The sequence below is a fragment of the Cyprinodon tularosa genome, unplaced genomic scaffold (genome assembly GCF_016077235.1).
Source record: "Cyprinodon tularosa strain WSP-4 unplaced genomic scaffold, ASM1607723v1 ctg226, whole genome shotgun sequence".
NCBI classification, from domain to species: Eukaryota; Metazoa; Chordata; class Actinopteri; order Cyprinodontiformes; family Cyprinodontidae; genus Cyprinodon; species Cyprinodon tularosa.
Genome location: NW_024038844.1, coordinates 1,152,958 through 1,180,346, shown reverse-complemented (window position 1 = coordinate 1,180,346; position 27,389 = coordinate 1,152,958). Strand labels below are relative to the sequence as shown.

General features: G+C 35.5%; 1 protein-coding gene across 1 annotated transcript in view; it reads left to right on the top strand.

Annotated features, from left to right (window-relative positions):
* LOC119784430 (tumor suppressor candidate 3) overlaps window positions 1–27,389 on the top strand; it is a 55,328-nt gene that overhangs the window by 26,660 nt on the left and 1,279 nt on the right. The window contains exons 6-8 of the mRNA XM_038286474.1: window positions 8,364–8,427; window positions 11,885–11,959; window positions 26,954–27,044. Coding sequence (XP_038142402.1) covers window positions 8,364–8,427; window positions 11,885–11,959; window positions 26,954–27,044 — 230 coding nt within the window. The remainder of the gene's footprint in view (window positions 1–8,363; window positions 8,428–11,884; window positions 11,960–26,953; window positions 27,045–27,389) is intronic.

The following is a 27,389-nucleotide window of genomic DNA, read 5'->3' as shown; positions in this document are numbered from 1 at the left end:
TTTTGAAGACTGATGTCTTATATTCCCTATTATCCTAGATGTGTGAACAGCCAATTTAGATCACCTCTTGGTCTAAATCATGTACCTGATTCCACTCTGTCTCTTTTACACAGTATTTACCCTCTCTCCACTGTTTTTCTGCTTTGTTGATTTTTTTCCATTTATCCCCTTTCCTGTCTGAGTACCTCCTGACCTTTTTATCAGCCAAAATGCACACAAAGCACAGATTCAAACACACCGTATACACATACACCGCGGGGATGAAAAATTATTTGAATATGTTATTTTTTTCTAATGTTATTGGCCTGCACTGATTATATGTTCACATTACTTTGCTCTGCTTTTCCATAAAAGATAATCAACTGAAGGATGTGGAAGAGGGCAAATCTTCCTTAATGCTCAAATACCCTGAGTCAACTTTGTTGAGTTAGTTTTTAGGCGACTGAAGCAATTGTAATCTGTGTAGGCTAATATACGTCAGAGCTTATGTTATGCCTCTGTCAGTGTGTATTTTTCCTTTAAATGTGCCAGTGCACGTGGCGGCATTGACACAGTGTAGACTTCCTTGACAACCAGTTGTTAAATCATCTCTTTTGAGATGGCTGTAGCCTTACTCTTTTATAAGCTTTTTTTCTCAGACACATCAGGGCAACTGTCTAACCTCCATTAAATCTAGAAAAATTGGGGGGTTTTGTAGTTTTTAGATGAAAAAAATTACAAATATCAATGTCCTCAAAAGTACGATGGAGTATTAGGGCCAGGCTAGAGAATTTTGTATTTTTATTTTTTTCAGAGAATAAAGTCGTAATATTATGAGAACCTAGTCATAAAATTGCAAGAATAAAGTCGCAACAAGAGTAGTCATAAAATGACGAGAATAAAGTTATAAATCATGAGAATTAAGTCATACAATTACGAAAATAAAGTTGTAACATTACGAGAATAAAGTCCTAATATTGCGAGAATAAAGTTGTAATATTGCGAGAATAAAGTTGTAACATTGCGAGAATACAGTTGTAACATTGCGAGAATAAAGTCCCAATAGTACGAGAATAAAGTCCTAATATTACGAGAATAAAGTCGTAATATTGCAAGAATAAAGTCGTAATATTGCGAGAATAAAGTTGTAACATTGCGAGAATAAAGTTGTAACATTGCGAGAATAAAGTCCTAATATTACGAGAATAAAGTCCTAATAATGTGAGAATAAAGTCCTAACATTGCGAGAATAAAGTCCTAACATTACGAGAATAAAGTCCTAACATTACGAGAATAAAGTCCTAACATTACGAGAATAAAGTCCTAACATTACGAGAATAAAGTCCTAACATTACGAGAATAAAGTCCTAACATTACGAGAATAATGTCCTAACATTACGAGAATAAAGTCTCAACATTACGAGAATAAAGTCCTAACATTACGAGAATAAAGATGTAATATTGTGAAAGTAAAGTTATATTTTATAACAACTCTTACGAGAAGCACTTTCTTCCCTAAAATGAGGAATGTTGAGCATTATGTGTAGTTGTTCTTTGGCAACATTTTGACAAATAAGGAAATATTAAGTCTCTTGGCACCAGCATTAAATAGGGCAGTATGTTGAAGTGGACTCGGGTTGCTGTTTGGTGCTGGTCGGCCGTCATATGCTGGTTTGAGCTCAAAGCTTTCTCTCTGAAACTGGTTGTGGTATGATGATTCTTCTCATGATATTACGACTTTATTCTCAAGTGCAAGAGCCAAGCTGTTGGGGTTCACTGGGAGCTACAGATGTGTCATTTAAAATTTTGAAGAAACTTTTAATTAAGCATATTTGTTTATAGTTATTTTTAAACTTTTGTAGAATTTCTGTTATGTTCTTTTTTTATATACATTCACCACCACCACCTCCCTGCTCATTAACTTTGTTGTTCTAATCTAAAGAAAGCAAAAAGCAGCTCATCCATCAACTTAATTGGACTGGCTATTAACCCCAATTGTACCTCACATCCTTTGTATAGATAAATTTAATGCCTTTAACAGCTCCCAGCCAGTCTTACATAAAAAAGCAGCATGTAACAGTCTGCTTTGTTAAATTGTGACACTAAATGACATGTATATACAACATATTTGATCTATAATAAAAATATAATGTCCCGAAGGTTAATATTATTTTGTTTGTTTTTAAAATGTGTTTAGGTAATTATTGCCAAAGAGCTCAAAGGCAATACCCACAATTTACTAATCAGGATGGGGACAGGGGTTCCATTAATATTATTCAGGTGATATTTCTAGTAGTTTGGTTATCACTATACACCACCCAACTTGAAATAAGGTTTATTAGTAATTTTTAGAATTGTATAAATATAGACTCATTTATTATAGAGTAAGAGTATATCCACACCTGTTACTTTTGGTCCACTTTAAACAAACCAGAGTTAATTTTTTCCCCCTTTGTCTGGATCTTTAGCGCAGATGTGAATAAAGTTCAGCAAACCCATGGTCTGGACCAAAAGACTGGGCTTGGCTTAGACCCACTTTTTGAGATGATCTTGGTCTGCTTCCTACAGTAACATACATACTCTAGAGTAGTTTGCCTATTGTCTAAGTACAGACAAGCTTTGGTCTATACCCTACCACACACATAGCATATGTCTCTATGGACAGCAAGCCATCGTAATAGTGAACCTCATGTCAACATCATACCTGTTCTTCTGTGTATTGCTTAGCAACACTGCTGCCAGCATGCGTTGGATCTTGTTGGGTTTGTAGGATGCATTATCCAACACATCCCAAAGTTAGAAATTAAACATCTCAAAATCTACGTTGGATAGGCTTCTCTGGATACTCTGTGATTTTGCAGCTGCAATAATGGCACAGATATCCAAGACACACATGTTGCATGTTGATTTGTTAGAATAGTTTTCGTCCATTTCTGGCTCTGTGGTTCAGCCACTTCTTGTGAAGCTCCCCCATATTCTTTAATGGATTATGCTTGACAATCTTTCTAACACACCTTTTCCTTTTACTCTTTTTTTCTGCCTATTTTTAGATACAGGACTTTTTTTTTTTTTTTAGTAGCTTCACATCCTTGTAGAGGAAGTCTGTGACTTTTTGTGGCCATCTGTCTATTCAGCTGTCTTTCCCATAATTGTGTAGCCTAGTGTCCAAGACTAAGAGAGCATTTAGAGGATCAGAGGACTTTGTGTGTGTTTTGGCTTAATAAGCTAGTTTGGTTATTATACTATGATTTTTCAACATTTACGTTTTTCATACTTAAATATTGCCCTTCATATCTATTGTTTTGCTTTCTTACCAGGTTTGGTTGGTAAAATTGCAACGGAATTGTGTGTACTCACGATTAGTGAACATCAGCTTCACAGCTTTAAATCACTGGTGCTACAGTGATTTAAACTTATTTTGATATGATCAGGCAACACAATCATACATTCTTAACAAGCCAGCTTTCTCCTAATAGGGATAAGGGCCATTCTGAAAATGTAACTAATCTTCAGAGCTTTTAATGCATAATGAGTTGGAAACATGGTTTGTCTCCTGTGGCAGAACGGAAGGAGGATCGCTGAACAGTGTCAGTGTTTAACTCTGTGTGCTGGAAGTGTTTGGTTCATGTTTTAGTAGGTTTCTGCTCACTCGCTCAGCCCGTCTGGGCCCAGACAGTATTTTCTCACTTTGAGCATTAGTTTCATTGGCATGTTTCTGAATACCATTAAAAAAAATGTCCTCATCAGTATTGATACTGTACCCAGTATCTGAAAGCAATGAGGAACATATATGTTTAATTACTTACTTTGCAAGTTATCAGAACATTGTTATTCACATAAAGGGTTCTGACGTTCATGAGATAGCCGTTTAAACATTGATTACATGCATCTGTGGATTTCCAGCTAGGAAGCTCCTGCATTGTTTAGGCACTCCACATTTCATAATTTGCTGTAATAGTAAAGGCTGATTTATACTCAGAAACCAAGTCGTCAGCATATGTGTTGTAGTGAACGCAAATGTTTTCCCTCTTGCGGCGTGGAATAACATAGTGCAGACCACGCTTCAATATTGGGCATAAATCAAAAATATCTGCGACAAGTTCACTGCGACACACTGCTGCGGGAGTATGACCTGCCTTTAAGATATTGGAGGCAGGTTTCCTATGTTGTTCTGTTCTATTTCTTACATGGGTTGGTCCTGACTGCAGCCATTTTTTGGATGTAAAATTTGTCATACATAATGGTCAAGGCTAGCAGTATATTTAGTTTTGGTTTGTCGTTGCCTAGGGTATGTAATCATAGGAAAAAATCCCTGCATTGATTTAGGTTTTAGACAAATCTTTACGTTAGCAGATAACCCAGTGGCTGCCTTTGTCTCCACTCCGCCTGAGTGTTAAACTTTCAAACAGTCACACGTCCCTCAAGTGAACAAATTTGTGGCAAACAACAAACTTTATCAGCACTTTTAGGTGTCTATGTAGATACACTGAGACATGCACACTGTGTGATCTGCACACTAATGAATAAAACTGCTGCCTTCTAATTCATCAGAATAATTGGAACTGCCCTTCCCTGGTTTGAGGAATTTTTTATCCCAAAAGCAGCCTTTCTCTCTCTCTCTCTGTGTTTTCTTTCTGTTTTTGTGCTGAAAGGGCTATATACACAGATCTGAATTCTGAAATAAAATCTGTAGTGTTTCTAGTCCTCTGGATGTAGTGACATTGTCTGTCTACACTATCATAAAAAGTAGGTTTATTCCTCACACGCTTGTAAACGTTTTGGAATCTGTTATTAGGAAAACACTAATAGCCTAACACTTCTAAACAATTTGCAAGTAATCAGTGCACATTTTATACAACCGTAAATTAGTAAAATAGCGATTCCTTCAAAATAACACACAGTCTTTGATAAATAACCCAGGGGATAATCCCCCCCAGAGAAAATGCCCAAATTGCGCTCAATTATCCATTTTCCATATATGACTCACTATTGTTCCAATGTATCAGCTCTAAATGGAGAGCAGTTGTTAGATATGGTTTTATAACTCTTAAATACTGTTGACTAGAAGATCTACATAGAGTAGCACTTGATGGAAAAAAGAATCTTCTGAAGAAAAGCTGCTCTACATAGACAAGGACTAGACTATAAGAAAATTACCATCACACAGGTTGCTGCCCATTAATAAGACCATATAACTGTTTAAAGAGGACGCGTTCCACTCAGCTTGGCTCCCCATGGTTGACAAATAATTTGAGTTCATATGCTTGGCATTGCGGCCAGAGGGTGTCTTTTGGAAATACACGAGAGTACTGGAACATTGCTGCAGCACCTAAAGGAATGGAGTGTCAGTTCTCGACGAGGGTATTTTTAGGGATAGAAAAAAAAAATCACACTTCTTTTTGTAACTACTGTCCTAAAGAAGCCTAATTTACCTCTGCCCTCCAGTTTACTAAGAAAGATCTTAAAGGGGTTAAGATTTTGTTTGTTTTTTTATCGTCAATTTTATCATATATCACTCCAAACATCATAAGATAAAGTCAATATCTCCCAACTCTAATTTGGAACATTATAGTATTCATGAGTTGCAAGACAACCACTGCCTTGCTGAAGGCATCTAGGGTAAATGTGCTGAACTACCCAAGCATGTTTCTAAGCCCAAACCTTAATGGGTATCTGTGGGGCTTCCTTGAAAAACAAAAGGGGGAGATGTTGACAGAAAGGAATGGAAGAGGATTCCAGTCTCATTAGTGAAATCCATAACCAAGAGAAATCAGGAAGTGCTGGAAAGTAATGGTGGCCCTACAAAATCCTGAAAAATGTAATCACAATTTGGACATTTCAACTCAGGATGGTCCAGTAAAAGTAAATCTTATATTTTAGGGCTGAAACAATTAATCAGATTATGATTAATTGATTATTGAAATAATTATCAACTTATTTAGTATTCGATTCGTTGTTCAATGGAGTATAGAGACTGATCATGCTTTTAGCTGACAGAGTGACGCACTTAATTGGTAATTTAACCAAAATTGTTTAAAAAAAAAAAGAAAATTTGCATTAAGATAAACTTTTTTCCACCAATGTGCTCTCCTAAAGTCATTTTTTTTGTTTCATCTGGTTTAAATTCTGTAATCAAATTTGCTCTAAGCAACCTTTAATATCTGAGTATTCATTTATTAGCAAAAATATAGTTAGGTTCAGCCCTATTTACAAAAAACGTTAGGGGTCTACCCACTTTGTGAGATACTGTTAATTGGTAAGATACTTAAAAACCTAAACAAATGGTTTTTAATGAGTTTTTTTAAAGAGGAAGTATAAGGACAATTGATTCAGCTCTAAAGATTCCCAGAAAATGAAGGTTGCATTTTATAAAGTACAGTAACTCAAGAAACAAAGGCTGCTGTCTTGCTGCTTTTAAGAGCCGCCTTGTTAAAGAGGCAGCATAGGGTTCCAATTCGATGCTTTCTCACTGAACTTGGTATTTATTGTTCAATTGGTTAAATTAGAAGTAGGAAAAATGTTCCACCAAATACAGAAAAGTACTGCTTCAAGAAAGGTTTAAACCAACATTTATCTACAGCATCTAAACATTTGTTAAGCAAGTTTTTTCCCAGAGAACTACTAGGAACTATTATTTTAACGACTTAATAGAGAAAAAAATTAATATTACCTTTTTTCTGTTGAGATCAAATTTGATTTGATTATTTTCAAATAAAATGTATAACATTAACTATGAAAGAATTGGTTTTGTATATGTATATTTTGTATTTTTGACATAATTATTAGGTTTATGTTAACGTTCATAATTAAAGCGTTTAAATTTTATTGTATAATTAAAGACTAATTAGAAAAGCATCTCCTATACTGGTGTCTTTCTCAATCTACAAAGACAGCCACAATTAAACCATCTGAATTACTGGGCACAGCACAAAGTTTATGTTCAAAGGGATCATTTTTTTGTTTTTTGTGTTTTTGTCTTTGTCTCCTTTCAAATGCAAACGTGCTTTATGTCTCTCTACTGAAGCAAGACAGCATGCCTACCTCCTTTGTCATCTTCTATTCAACTCTCCATCCTTAAACTCTGCGGCAGTCAAGTGGAAAACCAGACCCTGCGTGGCGTAAACTCAGACGCTAATAATTTTATGTTTGCTTCACTTCTTTAAGACCTCTGGGGTTGTTTTCTCCCATCTTATTTCACCCTGAATTTCCTCCATCTTACTGAAAGATGCCAGTAAAATTGTACCTTAAACTTCCACCAGAGGTGTTTGGTCGTGCAGCTTTAAAGATTGCTATTTGTCTAAATCTCATTGCAATACAGGCTTGAGCGAAGTCTGAGTTGCCATAATTGTAACTATTTTAGTACGTTTAAAACAATGGTCGTCTGGTGTAGATGTATGTATTTAATTACTCCTTTTATAAGGATGTGCCATTTATTCTGTAAGCATACCCATTGCCTCAGCTGCATCTCTTGTTATTTTTTTTTTTTTTATTTATTTTTTTTTTTTTTCTTTCATCTGGTCGGTGACATCTGTCACAGAGCCTGGAGAACAGACTACTAGTTGATACGAAGTGAGCGCTGGATTTTAGCAACTGTTTAGAGGATGTTCAACTGTCCTATTTTTGTATTATAAGGGTTAAAAATGTTCAAAATGCACAAAAGAATTGCAAAAATTTAAGAGCAAGTAAACTAGAATTTGGGTGGTAAATGATTTAATAAGGACATCTAAGCCAGAAGAAGAGTCTCTTTTTCTTCAGGCATACCTTGCTGCTATTGGAGGATGAAATGTCCTCATTTAACCTGCACAGATTGATAACATGATCTACACACAGAGTTGACCAAAATGCTTCAAATTGTATAGATTTCTAGAAAATGGTCCAAAGAGAGCAGACATTTCCTTATTATTCTATTCAGATTTCCAGTTTTTTCAACAATAATGATAGAAATATAATTAAGACGTATTATGTTAAGGGCTTGAATACTATTTTTTTGCGGCTGTGTTTGGTTACTGTATCCTATATAAAGGATTGTTGTTGTACTTGGAGAATAAAGGGAAACGATTCAGCTTCGAAGACTAGAAGTTTCTTTACTAGAATGGAATTTGATCAGATTGATTTCTTCACTCATGTCTTTACTGTGTTTACCCTCTGTAATATTACACTGCCTCCCTAAATGTGTATCCAATGTTTGGGGGGATTTGGAATGAAAAAAACTACTTTCCTATCTAAATGCAAGGTCTGCAATACCAGTGCTCTGTTCGATGCTTCAATTTCCTACAAAACATTCATTTTACAAATTTCCCCTTGTAAGTGAACAAGTTGCCAGTTGAACATAACACTGCCAAGTCTAACGTTTGTCTCTCTTTCCCTTTTTCTCTTTCCCACAGAGTTACATTCATGGAAGCAGCCAGGCTCAGTTTGTGGCCGAATCTCACATCATCCTTCTTCTGAGTATCCTTTCATGGGCTTCTTTATGATCCCTGGCCTTCAAAATGCTAATCACAGAGGGCAATTTTAAGGTCTCTGAAATGTCTCAGGCTCAACTTGGCAATATTTCTACTACATTCAACAACAGGTGATACAAAGCATGCTGGACGTTTTCCCTTAACTTAGAAGCCATTTAATTTAGTTTTTCTTTCACAATATTAAAGCATTCCTTTCTGTGGGTACTTTAAAAGAATAATGACAACTTCCAATAACAAATAGAGAAATTGCCAGTGCAAATGTTTCCTTGATGATTTGTTCTAAAGTCATTGACTCTTGAAAAAGCTCTATGGCTGTTTGAGTCATTGTTTGTCAGAATATCTTTTTTTTCTACTTTGCTTTTATGCCCATGTGTATTTCCTCTGGTGCTTTCCTCTTTTTGTCAGTAATGATAACATTCATTCCTAACTGTTGTATTCCTCCCAATAGCTGGTCCAAGGTCGCACCTGCTGCAGAGAAGTATTTGTTTGTTCATTTCTCAGAATGTTTAGCCCTCTAATCACAGCTAGATGGAACAGGCATACCTGTCCACACCTAAAAAAAAAAAAAAATCTTCTTTTATTTAATGTTCATGTGTTGAAAAGACCTTTTTAAAGCATCACTCTTTTTTGATATTCTTTGAAAATAACAAAAAACTTTGTTTAATCTCTTTTTTTTGTTATCCAATGAACAGCTTTAACAATTGAAGAAAGAAAAAACTTTTTTAGATATTTATATGGCTACCTTCTACTGTTTGCTTTAAAGTTCTTAAGGAAATGGTTTGCAAAATCATAAGGATGTTATTTTTACAAATATTTAATGAACAGGCAAGACCAAAATACAACATTCTGTGTTTTAGGACAACAGAAACGTTCCTCACGGGTATCTATGGTATGAAAGCATGAGCAAAGCCAAAAGTATGGGGGTTTTTGTTTTGTTTTTTGCTTTGCTTTGTTGTGTATTTGAGAAATATCACACCTAACTTTTACTTATGTTATGATAGCACCTAAAAAAACAAAACATAAAATGCTTGTTCAATTGTTGAGTGGTGGGTTTGGCCCAGGCATGTGCGCCTTCACCATAACGCAGATTATATTCCAATAACCAAACTGCCCAATTTCAAGGCTGGTAAATGTGAACAATTACCATATGAAAATTGAACTCAACTGGGGTCACAGTTTTTACATATTCAGTAGCCCTTCTAAAAACTGGAGTGCAAAATATCTGGGGTCAATGTTGCTACAATACAAAAGAGACTGATACAAAAAACAATGGAAGGAGAGGTAGATTCTGTGCTCATGTAAACCTATTTGGACTGTCAGAAATAACAATAGTTGAAAAGTATTGATAAAGAAATAACAAGGGAGGCCAGCAGAAATCAATGCAGTGAGATGCAGACCCAACTTGATACATTCAAAAAATCAACTTCAATATTTTGGTATGTTTACACAAAAAAGTAGAATATCAAAGAACCCTTAAAAGAGACATGGAGGGAGGTAGAGGTTTACATCTCTTCACAAAAGCATGTTTTCTTCCTTGATCTAATAAACATAACCTCCCACGAAGCACCTTTGTTGTTGTTTGTGTTTTGACCTTTTTTGTAAGACTTTAAGATTGGCTATGCAGTGCACCTTAAAAATAGTTTCATTTTCATTTTTAATAATTGCAATTTCTACTTCAAACTGCATGGTTTGTAACCTCATCTGTCTTTAACAACTCTTCATTAAACTGCCTGTAGAACAAAGATTTTGCTCATTTTAGTGGCAGTAACCAAACTGGTTTGGATGTCTTAACATCTGTGCAGCCATCTTTGCAGTTTGCCAGCAACATTCCCACTTATATAACATATATAAAAACAATGCAGGTGCAATTTAGGCCCTTTTAATAAAATCTTTGAAAGTCAGATGTAAACATTTTAACAATTTAATGTTGTTGATGGGTTGCAGGTCTGATGTTTAAAGGCCTCCTCGCCATCACCCTGACTATTAGCTGCCTCCACTGATTCTCTATCAGATTCAACTCCTGGCCTTGGCTGGAATAGTCCTTATCTTTAATATTACTTTAAGTCTGTAGAAACGTATTGATAAGATAAAAAGATTAGCTTAGCCCTAAATCTGCCAGGGTAATGAATAGCATTGGGATTAACTGTAGCCTTTGTTTCAACAAAGATTTTGTTATTCAAAACTGGACGAAATACAAGCAGAAATTCTAAATATATTATTGCAAAAATAATATATTATTTTATAAATATTATCTTCTCTTTATCTTTTCTATTTACCTGTAGGTACAGTAAATATTTTGGTTCACTGTTCATCAGCAACATACTTGAATTTGTTTTTAGAATTCATATATTTTCTTTAAGGGAGGGTATGTAAACTTTCAAGCACAGCTGTATCTTACAGTTGCAGCCATATGATCTCTTCCTCTCTAAACCCGACAAACAAAAAATACATTGTTTTCATTTAATTTAATTCTTTCTCTTATCTTAACTGAGGATAGAAACTAAAGCTACGTTCACACAGCAGCCTGAAGTGACCTAAATCCAATTTTTTTTTTTCCCCTATATGCGACCTGTATCTAATCTTTTCATGGCAGTCTGAACGACACAGATCCGATTTTTCCCAATGCGACCCAGGCCCCTTGGCTATGTGGTCCTGAATCTGATACGAATCTGATCTTTTCAAATGCCACCTGTGTCTGAACGGCCAGGTTGCGTTCATCAGACCTGAACACCAATTAATACCTGGCAATTGTCACATCTCTGCATCTTGCTATGCAGATGCGCCAAGAAAGACAATAATCATGGCAGACGATGATGCAGAGAGTAGTATTTATGTTTAACCATATCGAAAAGTGTTTTTAAGGTTGGGGAAGATCACTAGATGCGCTCCAGCACTACCATCCATGTTTGCTTCTGTAAACACAGAGCATGCTGGCTTGTGACGTCATTGCGTCCTCTGCTGCGCATGTGGGACACTTATGTTGTATGACTGCAGTTCACACAGGAGATCACATACAAGTCCCATATATATTTGGAAATGTGAAAAGCAACGCAAAAAAATCAGATTTCGCAAAAAAATCGGAATTGAGCCTCATGGCCTGCAGTGTGAACGTAGCCTAAATATTGTTTTGTTTTTTGCATTTTTAGTGAGGTTTGTTTTATTATGAAATGATTTGCACCATAATCTAAATTAAAAATTCACCCTGGCCTTTTCTCAACAATTGATAAAGCTTTTAATTGTATCCTAAAGGCAGTTCTATTCATTTCCAAACTGTTTTATCTCTGAGAACTCTTTCCAATTAGTTTAAAGATTTCTGTGCTTATGCATTTATTTGATAAGCTGCATATGCATCCATATGTCTAAAAGTTCGTTCTGGGTCATTTTATTTTTCCACCTCCATCCTTCCTTTTTTGGGTCTTGTTTGCTTGACAACATCTTCCCAGATGCTGCGATCACCATGGGAATGGTTCTGCTCAACGAAGCTGCCACCTCTAAGGGAGATGTTGGCAAGAGAAGGAGTAAGTGTTTTCCTTTTTCTCTACATGTTGGTTCTTGGTCTGTTTTTTTTTTTTTTTTTTTTTTTTTAAGTTTTGTCAGAAATATAAATATCCATATACAATTTCTTGGTTGTTATAACCAATAAGTTTTAAAAAAAAATAAGTAAATGGTTTGCAACACAATGTATTCCTCTCTAAATGCTTGAGGAGAGTGCTACTGTTGCTGTAGATAATGTTTGTAAAAAAAAAAAAAAAACATTATATATCAGATATAATGACTTGCACTTAAAAATGTTGCCACTTTTTAAGCTGTTTTTCATTAACAACATTTTAAACCCTAACTCACTTTTTTTTTTGTGATGGCTGCTATTAAATATTCATGGAAAATCCAGCTTAAGATCCATTGCAGTCAATGACCTTGTTTTTTTAAGGAGGCAGCGATGCAACAATGTACAGCAGAGTTAAGGGAGAAAAAGCAGAGCAGCACCTCAGAATAGATTTTCAACCCTAAAAGTATCATTCTCTCTACATTGTGGCATTAAAATATCTAAAATTGAATTTAAAACGGTAACAGATAAACTAGATTCTTAATCATACAATGTTTTGTTTGAAATAGATATTTCATTTCTTTATACATTTGTTGTTGTTTTTGAATTATAGAGATAAAAATCTGGTCATGCCAAAAAATTTTTTTTTTCAAATCGTTGAATTTTGCCATTCTTTTGTTCTGCTTTGTGAAATTGGTTCAATAGTCAAAAAGAAGATGCCAAAAGGAGGAAAAGGAGCATGGTCTGTACTGAGTTTATGGTCCTTTCTGTGGCCTGTGTGAGAGTCTTAAGTTAAGCATAGCCACTCCCCCCCGCTAAGCAGATTATAACTGTTACCTTAAGTGAAATGCTTTTTTTTAATAGTGCAAGTTAAAGTTAAACTCAAACTATTGAAATTAAACGCAGCATTAAAGTGCATTTTTATAATTTTGTATCCCAGTCTATGAAGAAGAGGCCAGACTAAACACACACAAGCTGAGCTTTACCAGAGCACAATTGGTCAGGAGTTAATAAGAATACTGATCTATTTATAAACCCCAAAGGTAATAAAAAATGTTTTGTTTTTTAATAACCAGAATTGCTGAGCGAAACATTATATACAGAATATAGATGACGAATGCACAGGCCAATTAAAGTCTTTACTGTTATCTGAGGATTTTTCCTTCTAATGGCTATAGAAATATGTTTAACATTAAAATATTACATCAGATTAATAGAAAAAAATGTTTTATACAGAAATGTGAGCTTAATGAACCTTAATGAAACATATATTTATTACCTGCTCCAAGTTTATTCTTAAAATGTTGCCTTTTATCTAAAAGTTTCATCAAAATGCATATTCTAGTATTAAACATAACAGTTATTACATTAGAAACAGGCCTAATAGCACTATATCTCCTTACAAAGGCTTTGGTATTATAAGTTTGATAATTCGGGGGGAGAGAATCTACTACAATGTTTCTGGTCAGTTGTACACTGGTGATGTTGTAAATTTAGACAACTCTGTTGGTGAAAACACTTTTTATTGAATCACAGTGTTAAGCACTTTTAATAGCCCTGTCAGCACTTTTCGGCCACTTAAAAAAATGCTTTGTGGACACGTGCCCTCAAGGTAAGATTACCCAAGAGTTCTTGTTGAGACGTTCAAACTGCAAAATTAAAATGAACTGCTTCAAGCATTTATTTTCTGCAGCATTAAGCCGAACTTGCACAGACTAAAGATTCATGTTGGGTTTACAGACTTTCCATATAGTTTGTAGTAGACAACTGAGTGGTATTGCTTATCAACTTTTTTTTAAAGACAATCTTTTCTAAAAAAATCTTTTCTGCTATTAAAGAGTTAAATTAAAAGCTGCTCCTTTGAAATACAGAAAAATTTAAGATGTTTCTGCACCTCACACAACACACCTCCAATAATTAGAAAAATACTGAAATAAGTTCAAAGTGCCTAACCATAAAGTTGATTTATTTTAAAACATGTCACACAATGTATATAATAAAGACATACATGTTTTCAAATAAAATGTATTTATTATAAATAAATACATGTGGCCCATAAGTCTAAAGTTTCGTACTTAATGATGGTTTAATCGGTAGAGGTGCGTTTAAATCCCCAGCATACAGTTTGCATACTGCTGAGTCCTGCTATACAGCATTATCTCCTGCTGCTTCCCCTAATAGTTCACATGGGAGATACAGCTTGTTTAAATTGAGTTGTTCAATTGGTAGATCCAGACTGTTATTAAAGGGGTATGCGTAACGCTGGTAGAGACTAAATGGAAAAGAGCCTGATGTGTGAAAATGATTAGAATGTGAGTAAAAGAGACTCCAGTGTAGACATGAGATAAAAAAAAAAGATATCAGGTTAAAGATAAAATGATTATCAGATTAGCTGAAATAATTTCATTAGCTTTGATTAAGGAAACATTTCTAATACTGCTTTGTTCGGTGAAGTAGTGAAGGTAGGTTAATGTACATACATAGGAATATAATTAAAATGTATCTTATTTATCTTTATACTTATGAAACACAGCTCATTTAAAACCACGTGTTTCTCCGACTGCATAAAGTTAAAACCATTTAAAAAAAATTAGTAAACTGACAGAGAAATTTTAAGTTAAGCAATTAGTAAATATTTTACTGCTTTTACAAGAAGTGCTTTATCATTGCAGAGTTGCATGAAGTTCAGCATCCTGACTCTGCTGAGGCCCCTAATTAATAAAATACTTCTGCACATGAAAGACCTGTGGCGCAATGTTAAATTTAAAACTTGTGATATATGGAAAAATATGTTGAATGAAAGTGTGCAAAAAAAAAAATGTAACAAGTGTTAAACTGACGTGACAATTTTTTTAAAATCCACAATAACTTGCTGTGAAGCACTAAAACTTACAAAATGAAATTAAATGTGACTGATTTAAACTGAAAGAGCTTTGAACCTTTTTATTTTCCACTGTTTTGAGCGTTTATGATTTAAACCTGAATGATAAAAACTAAATCACACTGTAACATACCTTAGCATCCTCAGTCCATAAGCTCTGATTATTCCTCTGTTTACGTCTAAATGCACATCGGCTTGTTCGCAGATTAGCATACTAGCCACTTTTATTCTCAAAGGGACATCATTATTCTAACACAAAAAAAAGGTGGTGGATCAGTTACTAATTCCAAACAAACCAGAGTTGAGTATTTTTCAGTTGGACAAGGTGTGGATAATTACACATGTCCATAAAAAGGTGCTCAAGAGACATACGTAATTGTGCAAGGATTCCAGCCTTGACACTGCTGGAGGACATCGCCAGTGGAAGAATGAAGAGGGTGTGTTTGTTCAGAGATCCTGTTCGTCAATGAGGATGACTTGATTGTTTTCAGGTTTAAATTATCCAACCTTACATGGGGTGATGGAGGAATCCCGCGTTACCATGCCAGTTAGAGATCTTACTACCAGTCTGTGAAACAGAAGGGTTTTTCTAAAAGGCTGATCAACAGGTTGAGTATTTACCAATCATTCTGAGCTTTCACCATGACAGCCCTATCCGTATGTTGCTGAGATAAATCAACTTCAGTTAAAATCTGCTTTAGTAAATATATATTCAATACCATTTGAATCCAGGAGTCAAATTCCAAAGCTGTAGCTGAGCTCTGCTAAATAAGACTTTCATTAGGTGTACATTAATTATTGTATTTGCATGTCAGTTTTGCCCGAAATAATCCCAAAAAAGGTTAAATTTACAATAATTTGACTATTCCGTAAATGTGTGGTTGTAATCGGTTGTCACAGTGTGTCGCAACTGTCTGTCCGAGTTTTTCTTTGAACCTTCAGGACATCTATGTCCAGTTTTGAAACAGACCAGTGATGTAATGTGTTTGCCCCAGAGCAACTGCCATGATTGGCTGAATAGACCCCTGCACCCACCCCATGAGTGAGAAAAAGAAAAAAAAATATAAGAAGCAGAGTCTATGTGGAAGAAGTGGTGATAATGAGTGGGGACAAAACTGAAGGGTGAGAAGGAGGAAAGGTTAAGAGGACAGCAGAGTCAGAGTAAGCAGCTCCACCTACAAAGCTATTGAAAATGGTGGGAGAGTTTATTACTTATTTCACACTGGCTGAAATATCCGTTTAAACACTGAAACAATCAGAACTGGCTCGCTGACGCGTGTCTACCCCAGGTCAAATGACTTGGCAAGCCAACCCCGTAAAAATCAACTCGGCTCTGATCTGCATGATGTGAGAACACCAGACCCGGATTTCTTCAATTACATGACACCATTGAACGCAACGTAGACTTCAACAAATCAAGCCAATCGCTTCTGATCTAACAACCCGAAACAACCCTCTTTACATTCGATAAACATGGAGCAGCGCACTGGTGAGAGGGATTCAGACAGATAAAAGAGCACATTTACTACACCTTGGCTTCCTTACAGGTGGCTCTCCAGTTTTTTACTCTCCTGATTTCTAGCATCAAAGTTAACCCAGAGTGATGGTGTCGCCAAAAAAGGCAGCTGTGGGGGGACAGAGGCCACGCAGCTTGCCAGCGGCGGGTTAGACCTAGCTTTTTTTTACCAGTACAAAGGGAGCCAAATGGTCATTGTTGGGGGGTTAAACTCGTGTTTGAAAAACAGCTTAACGTGTTATTTTCATAGGGGAAGAGGCTTATGTATCTGTATGGTTGAGAATTGTTGCTTGTTTGGAGAGCAAAGCTTTCTGTCTCTGAAGAGGAGTCTCTTCATAAAAACATTTTTCAAAGGAGATTAGTGTTATTTTCTTTTTTATACAAATCTGTTTTTGTTATGGTTTCCTAAAGAGAAAGATGTTTATGGACATTACCCCAACTGAACTGTGGTTGTACAGATGAATTCATTCAGTACTGATGCCACAAATCTCTTCCTGCCTTTCAGATGCTATTCAACACTAGAGTAACTATAAAACATCAATACTCTTGTTATATTGGTTATGCAAAGTATACAATATTTTCCCTCAAAATACGATAATTTGTCTAGTATGATAAGTACGTGGATGTCTAGTATGATAATCTTGCATTTCTCAACTGGCAACAATTCATTCTAAAAACATTGTTTCCCTGATTATTTGGACACATGATGGAAGCCTTTTTGGTATATTTGATTATTTGTATATATATTTATTGATCAGCAAACATGAGCCTGGGTTGATTGCCACACACATGGATCCTGAAATGCTTGAAGCTGTGAAGGTCAACAAAAGAGAGCCAACTCTGAGAGCCTTAATGGAAAACTCCTTGGTGCTGGGGAAAACCACCCTTAGGTTCAGAAAAGCGCAGTTCTAGGAACAGCTAAGATACTACACACAACTATATGAGTATCTGTGCAGTGCCCTTGAACTTTTCGACCTTTTGCCACATTTTAGGCTTCAAATATAAAGATCTAAAATTGTAATCTTTTTGTAAAGATTTAACAAGTGGGAAAGTTTATTATATTTTTATAAACTTTTTCAGCAAATAAACTGAAAAAATTCAGTGTACAAAACTATTCACCCCCTTAGCTAATACTTTGTAGCGCCACCTTTTGCTGCAATTACAGCGGCAAGGAACTTGGGTATGTCTCTGAGTTTTACACATAGAGAAACCGAAATTTTTGCTAATTGTTTTTTTAAAAACAGCTGAAGCTCATTGCGGTTGGATGGAGGGGGTTTGTGAACGGCAGTTTTCAGTTCATTCTACAAATTTTAGATCGGATCCAGGTCTTGAATTTGACTTGGCCATTCCAACACCTGGATATGTGTATTTGTGAACATTTCCACTGTAGATTTTGTAGATCTCTGCAGTTCATCCAGAGTGATCATGGGCCTCTTGGCTGCATCTCTGATCAGTTTTCTCCTTATTTGAGCTGGAGGTATAGAGGGGCTGGCTTTCATAGAGCAGCAGTGCTCCTGTATGGGAAATGTTTTTGTATCCATATCCGGCTTTAAATATCTCCAAGAAAGTCCTAGACCTGCCTTGTATGTTCCTTGTTCTTCATGATGCTCTTGGCACATTAAACAGATCTCTGAGTCTATCACAGAGCTGGTGCATTCATACAGAGACTGGATTACAAACTGGCAGATTCCATTTATTATCATCAGTCATTTAGGTCAACATTGGATCATTCAGAGACTTAACTTCCAGAGAGAGTTTGCTACACTGAAAGTAAAGGGTCCGATTAATTTTGCATCCCCCACTCTTAAGTTCTTTATTTATTAAAAAAGTTAAAATATCCAATAAATTTCATTCCACTTCATGATTGTGTCCCAGTTGTTGATTCTTCAAATTAATTAATTAAACAGTTATGGTCTTCTATTGACCAGTACCCAGTGATTACTCCACCATATTAAGATATTAGCTCATTGTGTTTCTATTTATTGTGCCCCTCTAGTGTCTATTCTAGCATGTCAAAGTTCTGTGGTATGGCAGACAAGTCCTAAATGGACATCATTGGTATGAAAATGTTTTCACAACTTTCAAACATTTTGGTTTTAAATAAAAAACACAATCCTTGTTTCCTAGACTCTGTAATTTTTACTAGTGCGGATGCTCTACTTCCATTTTGCTATAATTTAAAGGTCCTCTTCATCTGTGACTATCAACAGATTGAGTTAAAAAAAAGAAAAAAAAAAAGAAAACGAAGATGCATATCTTATCTCTTTAGTGTTCTCCTGCGTTTCATGATTGCTGCACTCTAGCTAATGAAAATCCTAAAACCTCTCCCTGGTCTTTGATCTTCAAGTTGTTTTTGCACTGCTTTGAGGTGCATTTGGCCTCATTATCCTGCTGCAGCATGAACACTTTTCCGAAAAGATGGCAAGCAGAAGGTGTACTGTGTCTCTGAATATGCGGGTGACACCTTCCCTGTACCAGGCTTAGGAATATTCTCTGCAGGTGTTTGACTCCAGAATCACAAAATAGACCTAGACAGGAACATTTCCACATTATGTCTCCTTTTAATGCACTGAATCATTTGTGTTTCACACCTTACACTCCCTTAGGCCTCTGAATAGACATGGAGCATTAACACATTAAACTTCAAGTTATTGTGCATAAATAAAAATCTATGTAATACGAACTAGATCTACAAGCATAAACTCATGTAATATACAGTTGGTGTTAAATTCTAAGAAAAGTTCTGCTTTATAAGTGTAAAATCAGAGCCTAAGTCCAAAATAGATGCTAAAATATGCTGCTAAAGTATCTCTAGGTATCTATACTCACAACCTGTCTTAGTTTACCTTGAAGATTTTTTATTTAAGTTTTTATACTGTCATCAACTTAATTAATCTACCAAAATATTTTCTTTTCACTTTAGTTGACAAAGTTTTGCATAATTATGTATTTCCAAAAGTAATGCAGGTATTTTGTTTTGTATTGTCAGTGTAAAAAAAAAACAATTTGTGTTGTATCATTTAATAACCAGCTTTATATAATTCATTTTCAAATGTTAAGAACCTTGATTTTATGAAACTTTCTAAGGTACCGTAATGGGGGGCATTATGTCCAAGAGCTTTTTTTTTTTTATTTACATTTTTTTTTTAAAGGCAAAAACTAGAAACCCTGTAAATGAGCGTCTGATAAGTGCTGGAAGTTGTAGCCTTATATCCAGTTATTAGGGCACTAATTATGTAGATTTGTACATCTAATGAACGCGCACTTATTCACGCATAGGTGGACTGCATTACATTTACGAGGATCACTTACGATATCTTACTGAAGTTAAGAACGTTGGTTGAAGCAGTAAGAGCAAACTGGGAAGAAGAAAAAGGAAGAGATAAGAAGAAAATAATGTTGCATGAGACCCACTTTCATTTAGATTTGTTAACAAATATGTTCCTCTTTCAACGCATTGTGTGCAGTTGGTGTCAGCTTCTAAGTTATGAGATCAAAATGCTTCACATTTTGTTTTATTTTATTTATTCCCAATATGAACTATCTGTACTCACACTGTACTTTCGCAGGAAATGCAACTATGTCTAGTTTGTTTATTTTTATTTTTACATATTTAGGATTTTAACTTTAAAACACTGCATCAGCAAGTGCTTTTAGGGCAATTTAGTATAAGGGGTAGTTCCTTTTTGCTTCCTAATGAGACATGCTTAACATAATATTAAATTTCCAATTTTTTTTTAATGGCCCTGTTTATTATCATTTAAAGTGAGTCAAATCATACAGTCAAATGAGGGATTATCATCATTGTGAGAGAAATTATTCAGCTTAAACAGCTCATCACTTCCCCTATGTCTTTAAACCCTTTACATTTGAAATGCCTAGGATGTGTGCAGTTTAAAGAACTATCCACATACACATGCTTAGTTTTATCATATTTCTCCACCAGAGATTATAGAACCATTATAGAATTACACTACAGACATGGGCAAAACCATAAATGTACCACCTAATTAGAGAAAATGTTAAATTCCTATCAAATCATGTTAAGTCATGTATAAGTAGAATATGGTAGAATAAAGTACCCTAAATGTATTTTACTTCAGCAACGTAAGCCAGAGCTTTCCATCTACAGAGATTGCTTTTCAAAATTCCATTTTAGTTTTGCAGACAAATCTTTTGTTGTGACACTAAAAGACATGCTCTGACACATGCTCACACTCCCAGCGAGAAGGATATCTGTTTAGTCTTCAAGAGAGGTGCTCATCCTAATCCCTGATTAGCATTATCTGTTGGCGGTGACAGTTTAATTTAACTCTGTGCTTCCTAAGGATTAACTACCACATGAGGCTCTGCGTATAAACTAAGACGCTTATAGTGAACTATAGCCACAGAGGAAATGAAATGTAAGCATTGTATTACATTGTTAGATATATTTCACTGTTAAGAAAATAACTATAAAACAGAGAATATATTCTGTGGGATAAACTTTGTGGTCTGAAAAGAATTTAGGTGCTGGATTTTAATTGAACTACACCTGGGATTTTTAAGGCTAGAGGTTTTGGATTAAATGGGTTTGCTTTAGGGCAGAGGGTGTACAATGTGAGATTTTTTTTTTTGGCCACTGAGGTGAGGATATGGTACACATTGATAGTGGATAAAAAGAAACATTTCCTTTAAGGAAAATAATCTCCAATGGCATTCTCTCAAACCAGATCCACCTGGATTTCTCTTGGCAAAAAGCTTAATCATGGTTTAATCAGATAACAACACAAGGGTAAAATAAATAAACTAGGGTTGAAACAATTGATCGGATTAATCGATTATTGAAATAATCAACTAATTTGGTAACTGATTAATCGTTAACTGGAGTGTAGAGACTCTAAAATATGCCTTTAGCTGACAGAGAAACCCACCTTGAGCAGCAATTACACCAAAATAAAACCCCAAAAAAATGTTTTAAACATTTTGCATTTAAGATGAAACAAACTTTCCCCTCATGTCATGCTTTATCCAGAACTCCTCAAGTGGAAAAGTTTTAGAATCACCTGGTTTAATTTGGTAAAAACTCATCTTAAAGGAACCTTTGGACATCTGAATATTAAATGATTAATGGAAAAAATAATTGACAGATTAATCAATATGCAAAATAATCATTAGTTGCAGCCGTGAAATAAACAAATAAAAATCTGAACTATTTAAGGCTTTTATTCCAACATTGCTCCCCACATTATTATGGTTTGTCTGGGGGTTTAGGATCTGCAAGATGCAACTCTTTGCTGCAGTTGTCAAATGTTGAGCTGTGTAGTTTTTATTTGTTTATTTTACATCCCTCACCATCTGCTCCTCTATGTGTGGCACCAAGCCTCTATGCCAGTGGCTAAAACAACAGGATCATGTTATCTTTACTCCTTATAAACAAAGTCCTGGATTACTTACTGCGAAATTCTAGCAATAAATTCAATGTAAATGTCTGCTGTCTGAGATTCTACTGCAGTAACAGAAGGTTTTATACATTCCACCCACATCTAAATAAAGCTAAGTTTAACTAAATGGACTGGAATTTAAATTGTTCCTGCTCTGTACATAAATAAAATTACCAAATTTGTACAGATATCTAATTTTTATAAGATCATCTTTTAATTGGTTCTACTGTAAGTAGAATTGTTAAGGTGGGAATGTGTGTGTTGGATAAGTCGAGATGTTTGTTTATGTGAAGAGAGGAGGATGCCGTCGGTGTGTTCCACGTCGGAAGCCTGCAAGCAGGCTCTCTTTGAACAGAGATCAAAGTGAGTTGCATCAGCGGTTGTGTCATTGATCCAGGTGAAATGATTAAAATGGATGCCCTTAGCCACAAATCAAGCCCCCAGATTAACAGTCTGTGGTATCCAAATATCATGATTTATTGTCTAATACTATTCTTGACTTCAGAATGTCTAAATTAGCTCGGTGGAAATTGGAACACTAAAAAAATGTGTTAATATACTGTACAGGCACTGAAACTCCACTCATGATGTTTTAATGTACTCCAATTTTAAGAATTAATGTCAAGTTTATTTTGCATAGATGTAATTAAAAAACACAAGGTCACAATAGGGTAATTTATTTGAGCTTCTAATAAAATATTCAGCAAGATTATGGTTATATTAGCCTTTACTGTTACTGTAGGAGTAGGTTGTCTTTTCTGTTATCTTAAGTTCAAGTTTCAAGTTCAGACGCTATAGCTGTACGCTGCAGGTAGCTGTGGGTAGCGGACCATCTACCTCTTTTGCTAAAAGTCTATTTGTCATTTAGTTCATTCAGAGCCACTAACTCCTGCAGTAGGTTAGAGCTGCTTGAACTTCTCAGTTTATTACAAACTCAATATACTTGAGACTTAATATACTTAAGACTTAATTCAGATTTTAACAAATCTTTTAGTTTTGGCCATGTTTTTAAAGGTTTTACCTTCAGTGACTAAAATCACTCTGTTATCTCCTTCTACAAATGTTTCCAGGCTTTACATCCATATATAGTGTGTCGTTACTGTCTGAATCTAGAAGGGGAGTTTTTTGTAAATGTATCAATATTTTTTCTGTAATTTCTTTCATACTCTAAAAACCAGTCCCCATCAAACCATATAGAACACAGCAGTGACGTGCGGTGAGGTTCATAGCTGGTGAGGCACTGACGTCATCAGAATCAGATTTGCAAATAGATGCATAGATTGACAGCAGTTTACAGGTTATGTTTCACTTCTGCATCCTTACACATACAAACTGTAGCTCACAAAACACACATTTCCTTAAAAAACAAAACAAAATAAACGTTATTACTGTCTTACCTTTACTTATAAATGAATAGAAGTCCTCCTTATCTTCCTTCAGTTTTAAAAGTCTCTCTGTCTCAATGGAGATCACTGCCAGGGAAGAAAGCCTTCCTTGATCCGTCCTGTTCCTGCCTTATGTTTTCAGTCTCTTGAGCACCCCCTGCCATGAGGCAAGAGAACTGCCTGCCTCACCTCGAACTTGTTCTCTGCCGTTTATAATCGCTCATTACACGAAACACGTTACACAAACACAGTTGGTGACAAAAAGCTCTGTACATTATATACATAAGCCAAATTATTAGAAATAAGTTCACATATTACATTTGTTTAAACCATTTTATTGACGCCGTACAGCAACATGCTCTCTCCGCTTTGCAGCCAGCGCAGAGCCAGGGGTTGCGCAATCCAAGGTGAGGCAGAGCTCGCTGCTGCCTCACCGGCATCGCTTCCAAGCATTTGAATGGGAAAATAAGAAAATTCAGCGATTTTGAACAAATAAAAATCGAAATTGGTGAAGCTACATGAAAAATGAATATTTTTTAGTACAAACCACCGGATGAATATAACAATTTAAATTACTTTATGATTATATATTTTCTTTCTTTCCATGATGGCTGGTGAGGCACTGCCTCACCTGCCTCCCCTGACCGCACGTCACTGGAACACAGCCAGTATAAGAAATAAAATGGTTTGTTGAGAACTTATTTATGTGACCTGTTCAACTTCAGTCAAGTATTGCAATATACTTTTGTTCAAGTCACTTATACTGTGACCTAAACCTGGAGTGGTAGTCTAACTGCATATCTGAGATTTAAATAATATGTTTTTAGTAGGGCTGAAACGTTCATATAAATTATAATCTATTATTTTAAATAATCGCCAACTAATTTAGTAAACAAATGATCGTTAAGAGTATAGAGACTCTACAAACATTTCTTTAGCTGAAAGAGCTACCCAATTAGAGCAGTGATTATACCAAAAATTGTGAAATAACATATAGACATTTTGCATTTAAGATGAAAAAAAAATATATACATTTTCGTTCGTTAATTCCATTAATATGCTCTATCCAGCACTCCTCAAGTGGAAAAGTCTTAGTATCACCTGGTTTAATTTCATAAAAAGTCTCCACTATGGGACCTTTGGCTTTCCAAAGCCAAAGGTTTGGCCTACCACTGTGGGAGTGGTGGCCACTTATCCCCCAGTGGTCGCTTACCACTGGGGGATAAGTGGCCTGGTGGTTAGGGCATTTTGCTTTGATCCTAGAGGGTACAAAGTTCAAGCCCGCTCCCACAGACTGCCACTCTGGCTTCCTGAGCAAGACTGTTAACCCCACACTGCTCCTCGTGCATCACACAATGGCAGCCAACTATTGTCCAAATGGACAATAGTTGCTTTGTACTTGTGACAGTGGAATGACAATAAAGTTGAATTCTTTTATTCTAATCGATTAATCGAAAAAAATTATCTAAAGATTAATCGATTTGCAAAGTAATCGTTAGTTGAAGGCCTAGTTATGACCAAGTCTGTCTGGTCAATGGGACTGGGCTGGGATTGGTGGTATGCAGATTTAACTGTTTCGACGACCAAATAGTACAGAGGACAAATTCGGTCCATTTCAATTCAAAAATGCTTTATTGTTCCAAAAGGGTAATGACATGTTGTAACTTTTATTGATTTTTTTTTTTTTTTTAACAAGTTCTTGGGTATAGTAATGACTGTAGACAGTAAGGATTTTCTGCAGCTGTCTGTCTTACAGCAGTATTTGACTGAAGATACTCTGTTGTTTGACAGTTGTATGAAAAGGATGCTCACTGTTGTTTATAATGTTTCTAGTTTTATGAAGAGTTCTTCTTTGTAAAAACATTTTCGGAGATTCCAGTTCTTGGATAGCTTGTTAAGCTCCTTTAAACCAATTGTTCTGATTCTGTTACTCCAATGGATGATGGAAAAAGAGATGGCACTCTCTAGGAGGGATTTATAGAAGATATACAGCAAAGTACAGTCTGTTCTGTCCCTTCTTGTAGACAGCTTAACACTTAGTCCAGTCTATTGATGGTACTTCCCCACCAATAGTGTTTGACTTGTTCCTGTTGCTCTTGCAATCACCTTTGTTTTATTCACTTTAAGGACCAGATATTTTTTTTTTCCACACCATGCCACCACTAGCTCCATGCTCACTGCCTTTTATATCAAATAGCTATCACAATTTTATCCTCAGTGTCTCTACACTTTGTAACTTACCATTCAATACTTTTTGGGTTGGTGTCTCTGTTAATTCTGTTGTCGAATAAAAATTAGCAGTTTGGAATTTTTAATTACACAGTGTAGCAGACATTACTGTCAATGTTTAAGAGGATGGAGCCTGCACATTATTACATGTTGAAAGTCCCGTATAGCTTTTAAAAGAGAGCAGTGTATGCCAGAGGCCTGTCTATTTTAAAAATGACTGTTAAAATTCAATAAATTATGCTGGGAAGTTATACCTAGGGCAGTGCTTTTAATAAAATGTTGTTTAGTTTTTAGTTTAACCCCCATAGGAACAAAGAAACCGGGTAGCCAGGAATTATTCTGTCAGCTTGCCTCTGCAAGTATATATGTTGTGCACTTAAACAACATCAAAGTGTTAATAATACAATGCATAATTAGAAATACTAGGGATATAATTGTAAATGTATTTGAAAATATCCGGGGAGTCCAACAAAATGGTATGCATGTTTACTACAAACACTATCCATGAGCAGAATGTATATATTTGAATGTAAGGAGACAAAGTAGTGCAACTTTAAGTAAAGACACAACAAAAGTGATATATAAAGGTCTAGTGTGGCTAAAAACATTTAATAAACTTTAACTTCGACAGCATATTTATCTTTCTACAGTAATAAGGTGCGTAGCTAGGTCAACATCTAACTGAATTACTCGCCATAAAAACGACATTAAGCTTAATGTAAACATCTTACTTTATGAAAATAAGCTTTCACTTTTAGCCAGTAGGGCTAAATAAAGCACGCCTTTAGCCCTAACTTTCTACTTGCTAATCAGAAATGTCCATTGGTGAAAATGGATTCTCCCAACAATCTAAGCATATTTTACCTCATTGTTTAAAAAGAACAGTGAAAAAATAAGTTTTCAAGATAGTTTTATAAGCTATGTGTCCAGACACTGGTGTTAGCAGCTAATATAAAATTTGCATTAAATAAATTAGAATATGCACTCCAGTGACATTCATTTTACAAGTACTTTTACAAAATGCCGGTCTTTTCAGGCTATTAGTTCCATATGCATGTTACGGTGTATATATAAACATACTCTATGCTTTGGGTACCTTTCAAGTAGAGAAATCAGATTCAGGTGTATGCAGTTTCAAAGCAGAGGCAGCTTATCAGTTTTCTGTCAAGCAAGATAGAAAAATCCTTCCTTACATGGTTAGACAGGGAAACGGCATCATAGTTTATTTCCCTGGGCATGCTTGGCTTCTCTGTATGACATTATTACACAGATTATATCATTACAAGATATAATTTAGAATAACGAGAACTGATAGATTATATTTTATAATAATGATAAAAAATGCAGTTCTTTTTTTTCTCCTATTTTCTGAGGCCCCCACTTCTAAAACCCCTGGCTTTAGTTATATCTGTGTGTTAATCATAGGAAACAGGAATAGCAGCCTAAAGCTAAGCTAGTTTTTTTTTTTTTCCTCTCCATTGGATATAAAATGACTGTTTTATGATTTAGCCATTATCCTTTCTTTTCTCTACAGTTATCTGTCTAGTTGGCCTTGGACTGGTGGTGTTCTTCTTCAGTTTCCTGCTCTCCATCTTTAGGTCCAAATACCACGGATACCCTTACAGGTAACTATGGACACGCATTGATATTCAAGGCTGAATAACTGGATATATAAAATCATGGCACTATTTCAATGAATTCAGTAGACTTGTAAATCACTCATGTTTTCACCTATTATCCCTCTCCAACCGGATAGTTAAGTCATCAGCCAATAGATGTTCTCCAGAGGTGGGAAATTTGGAAATATGGGGACAGCCATATTTTGTGGCTTAGTGAGCCAGAATAGCAGCAACTTGGTCTCACTTTTAACTAAAGGTCACAGCCACATAAAAAATGATTTAATGTGTGATACAAGCCTGCAGACTGTGTGGCGAATGCATCACCACTTGAGCAGGATATTACATTGCCGC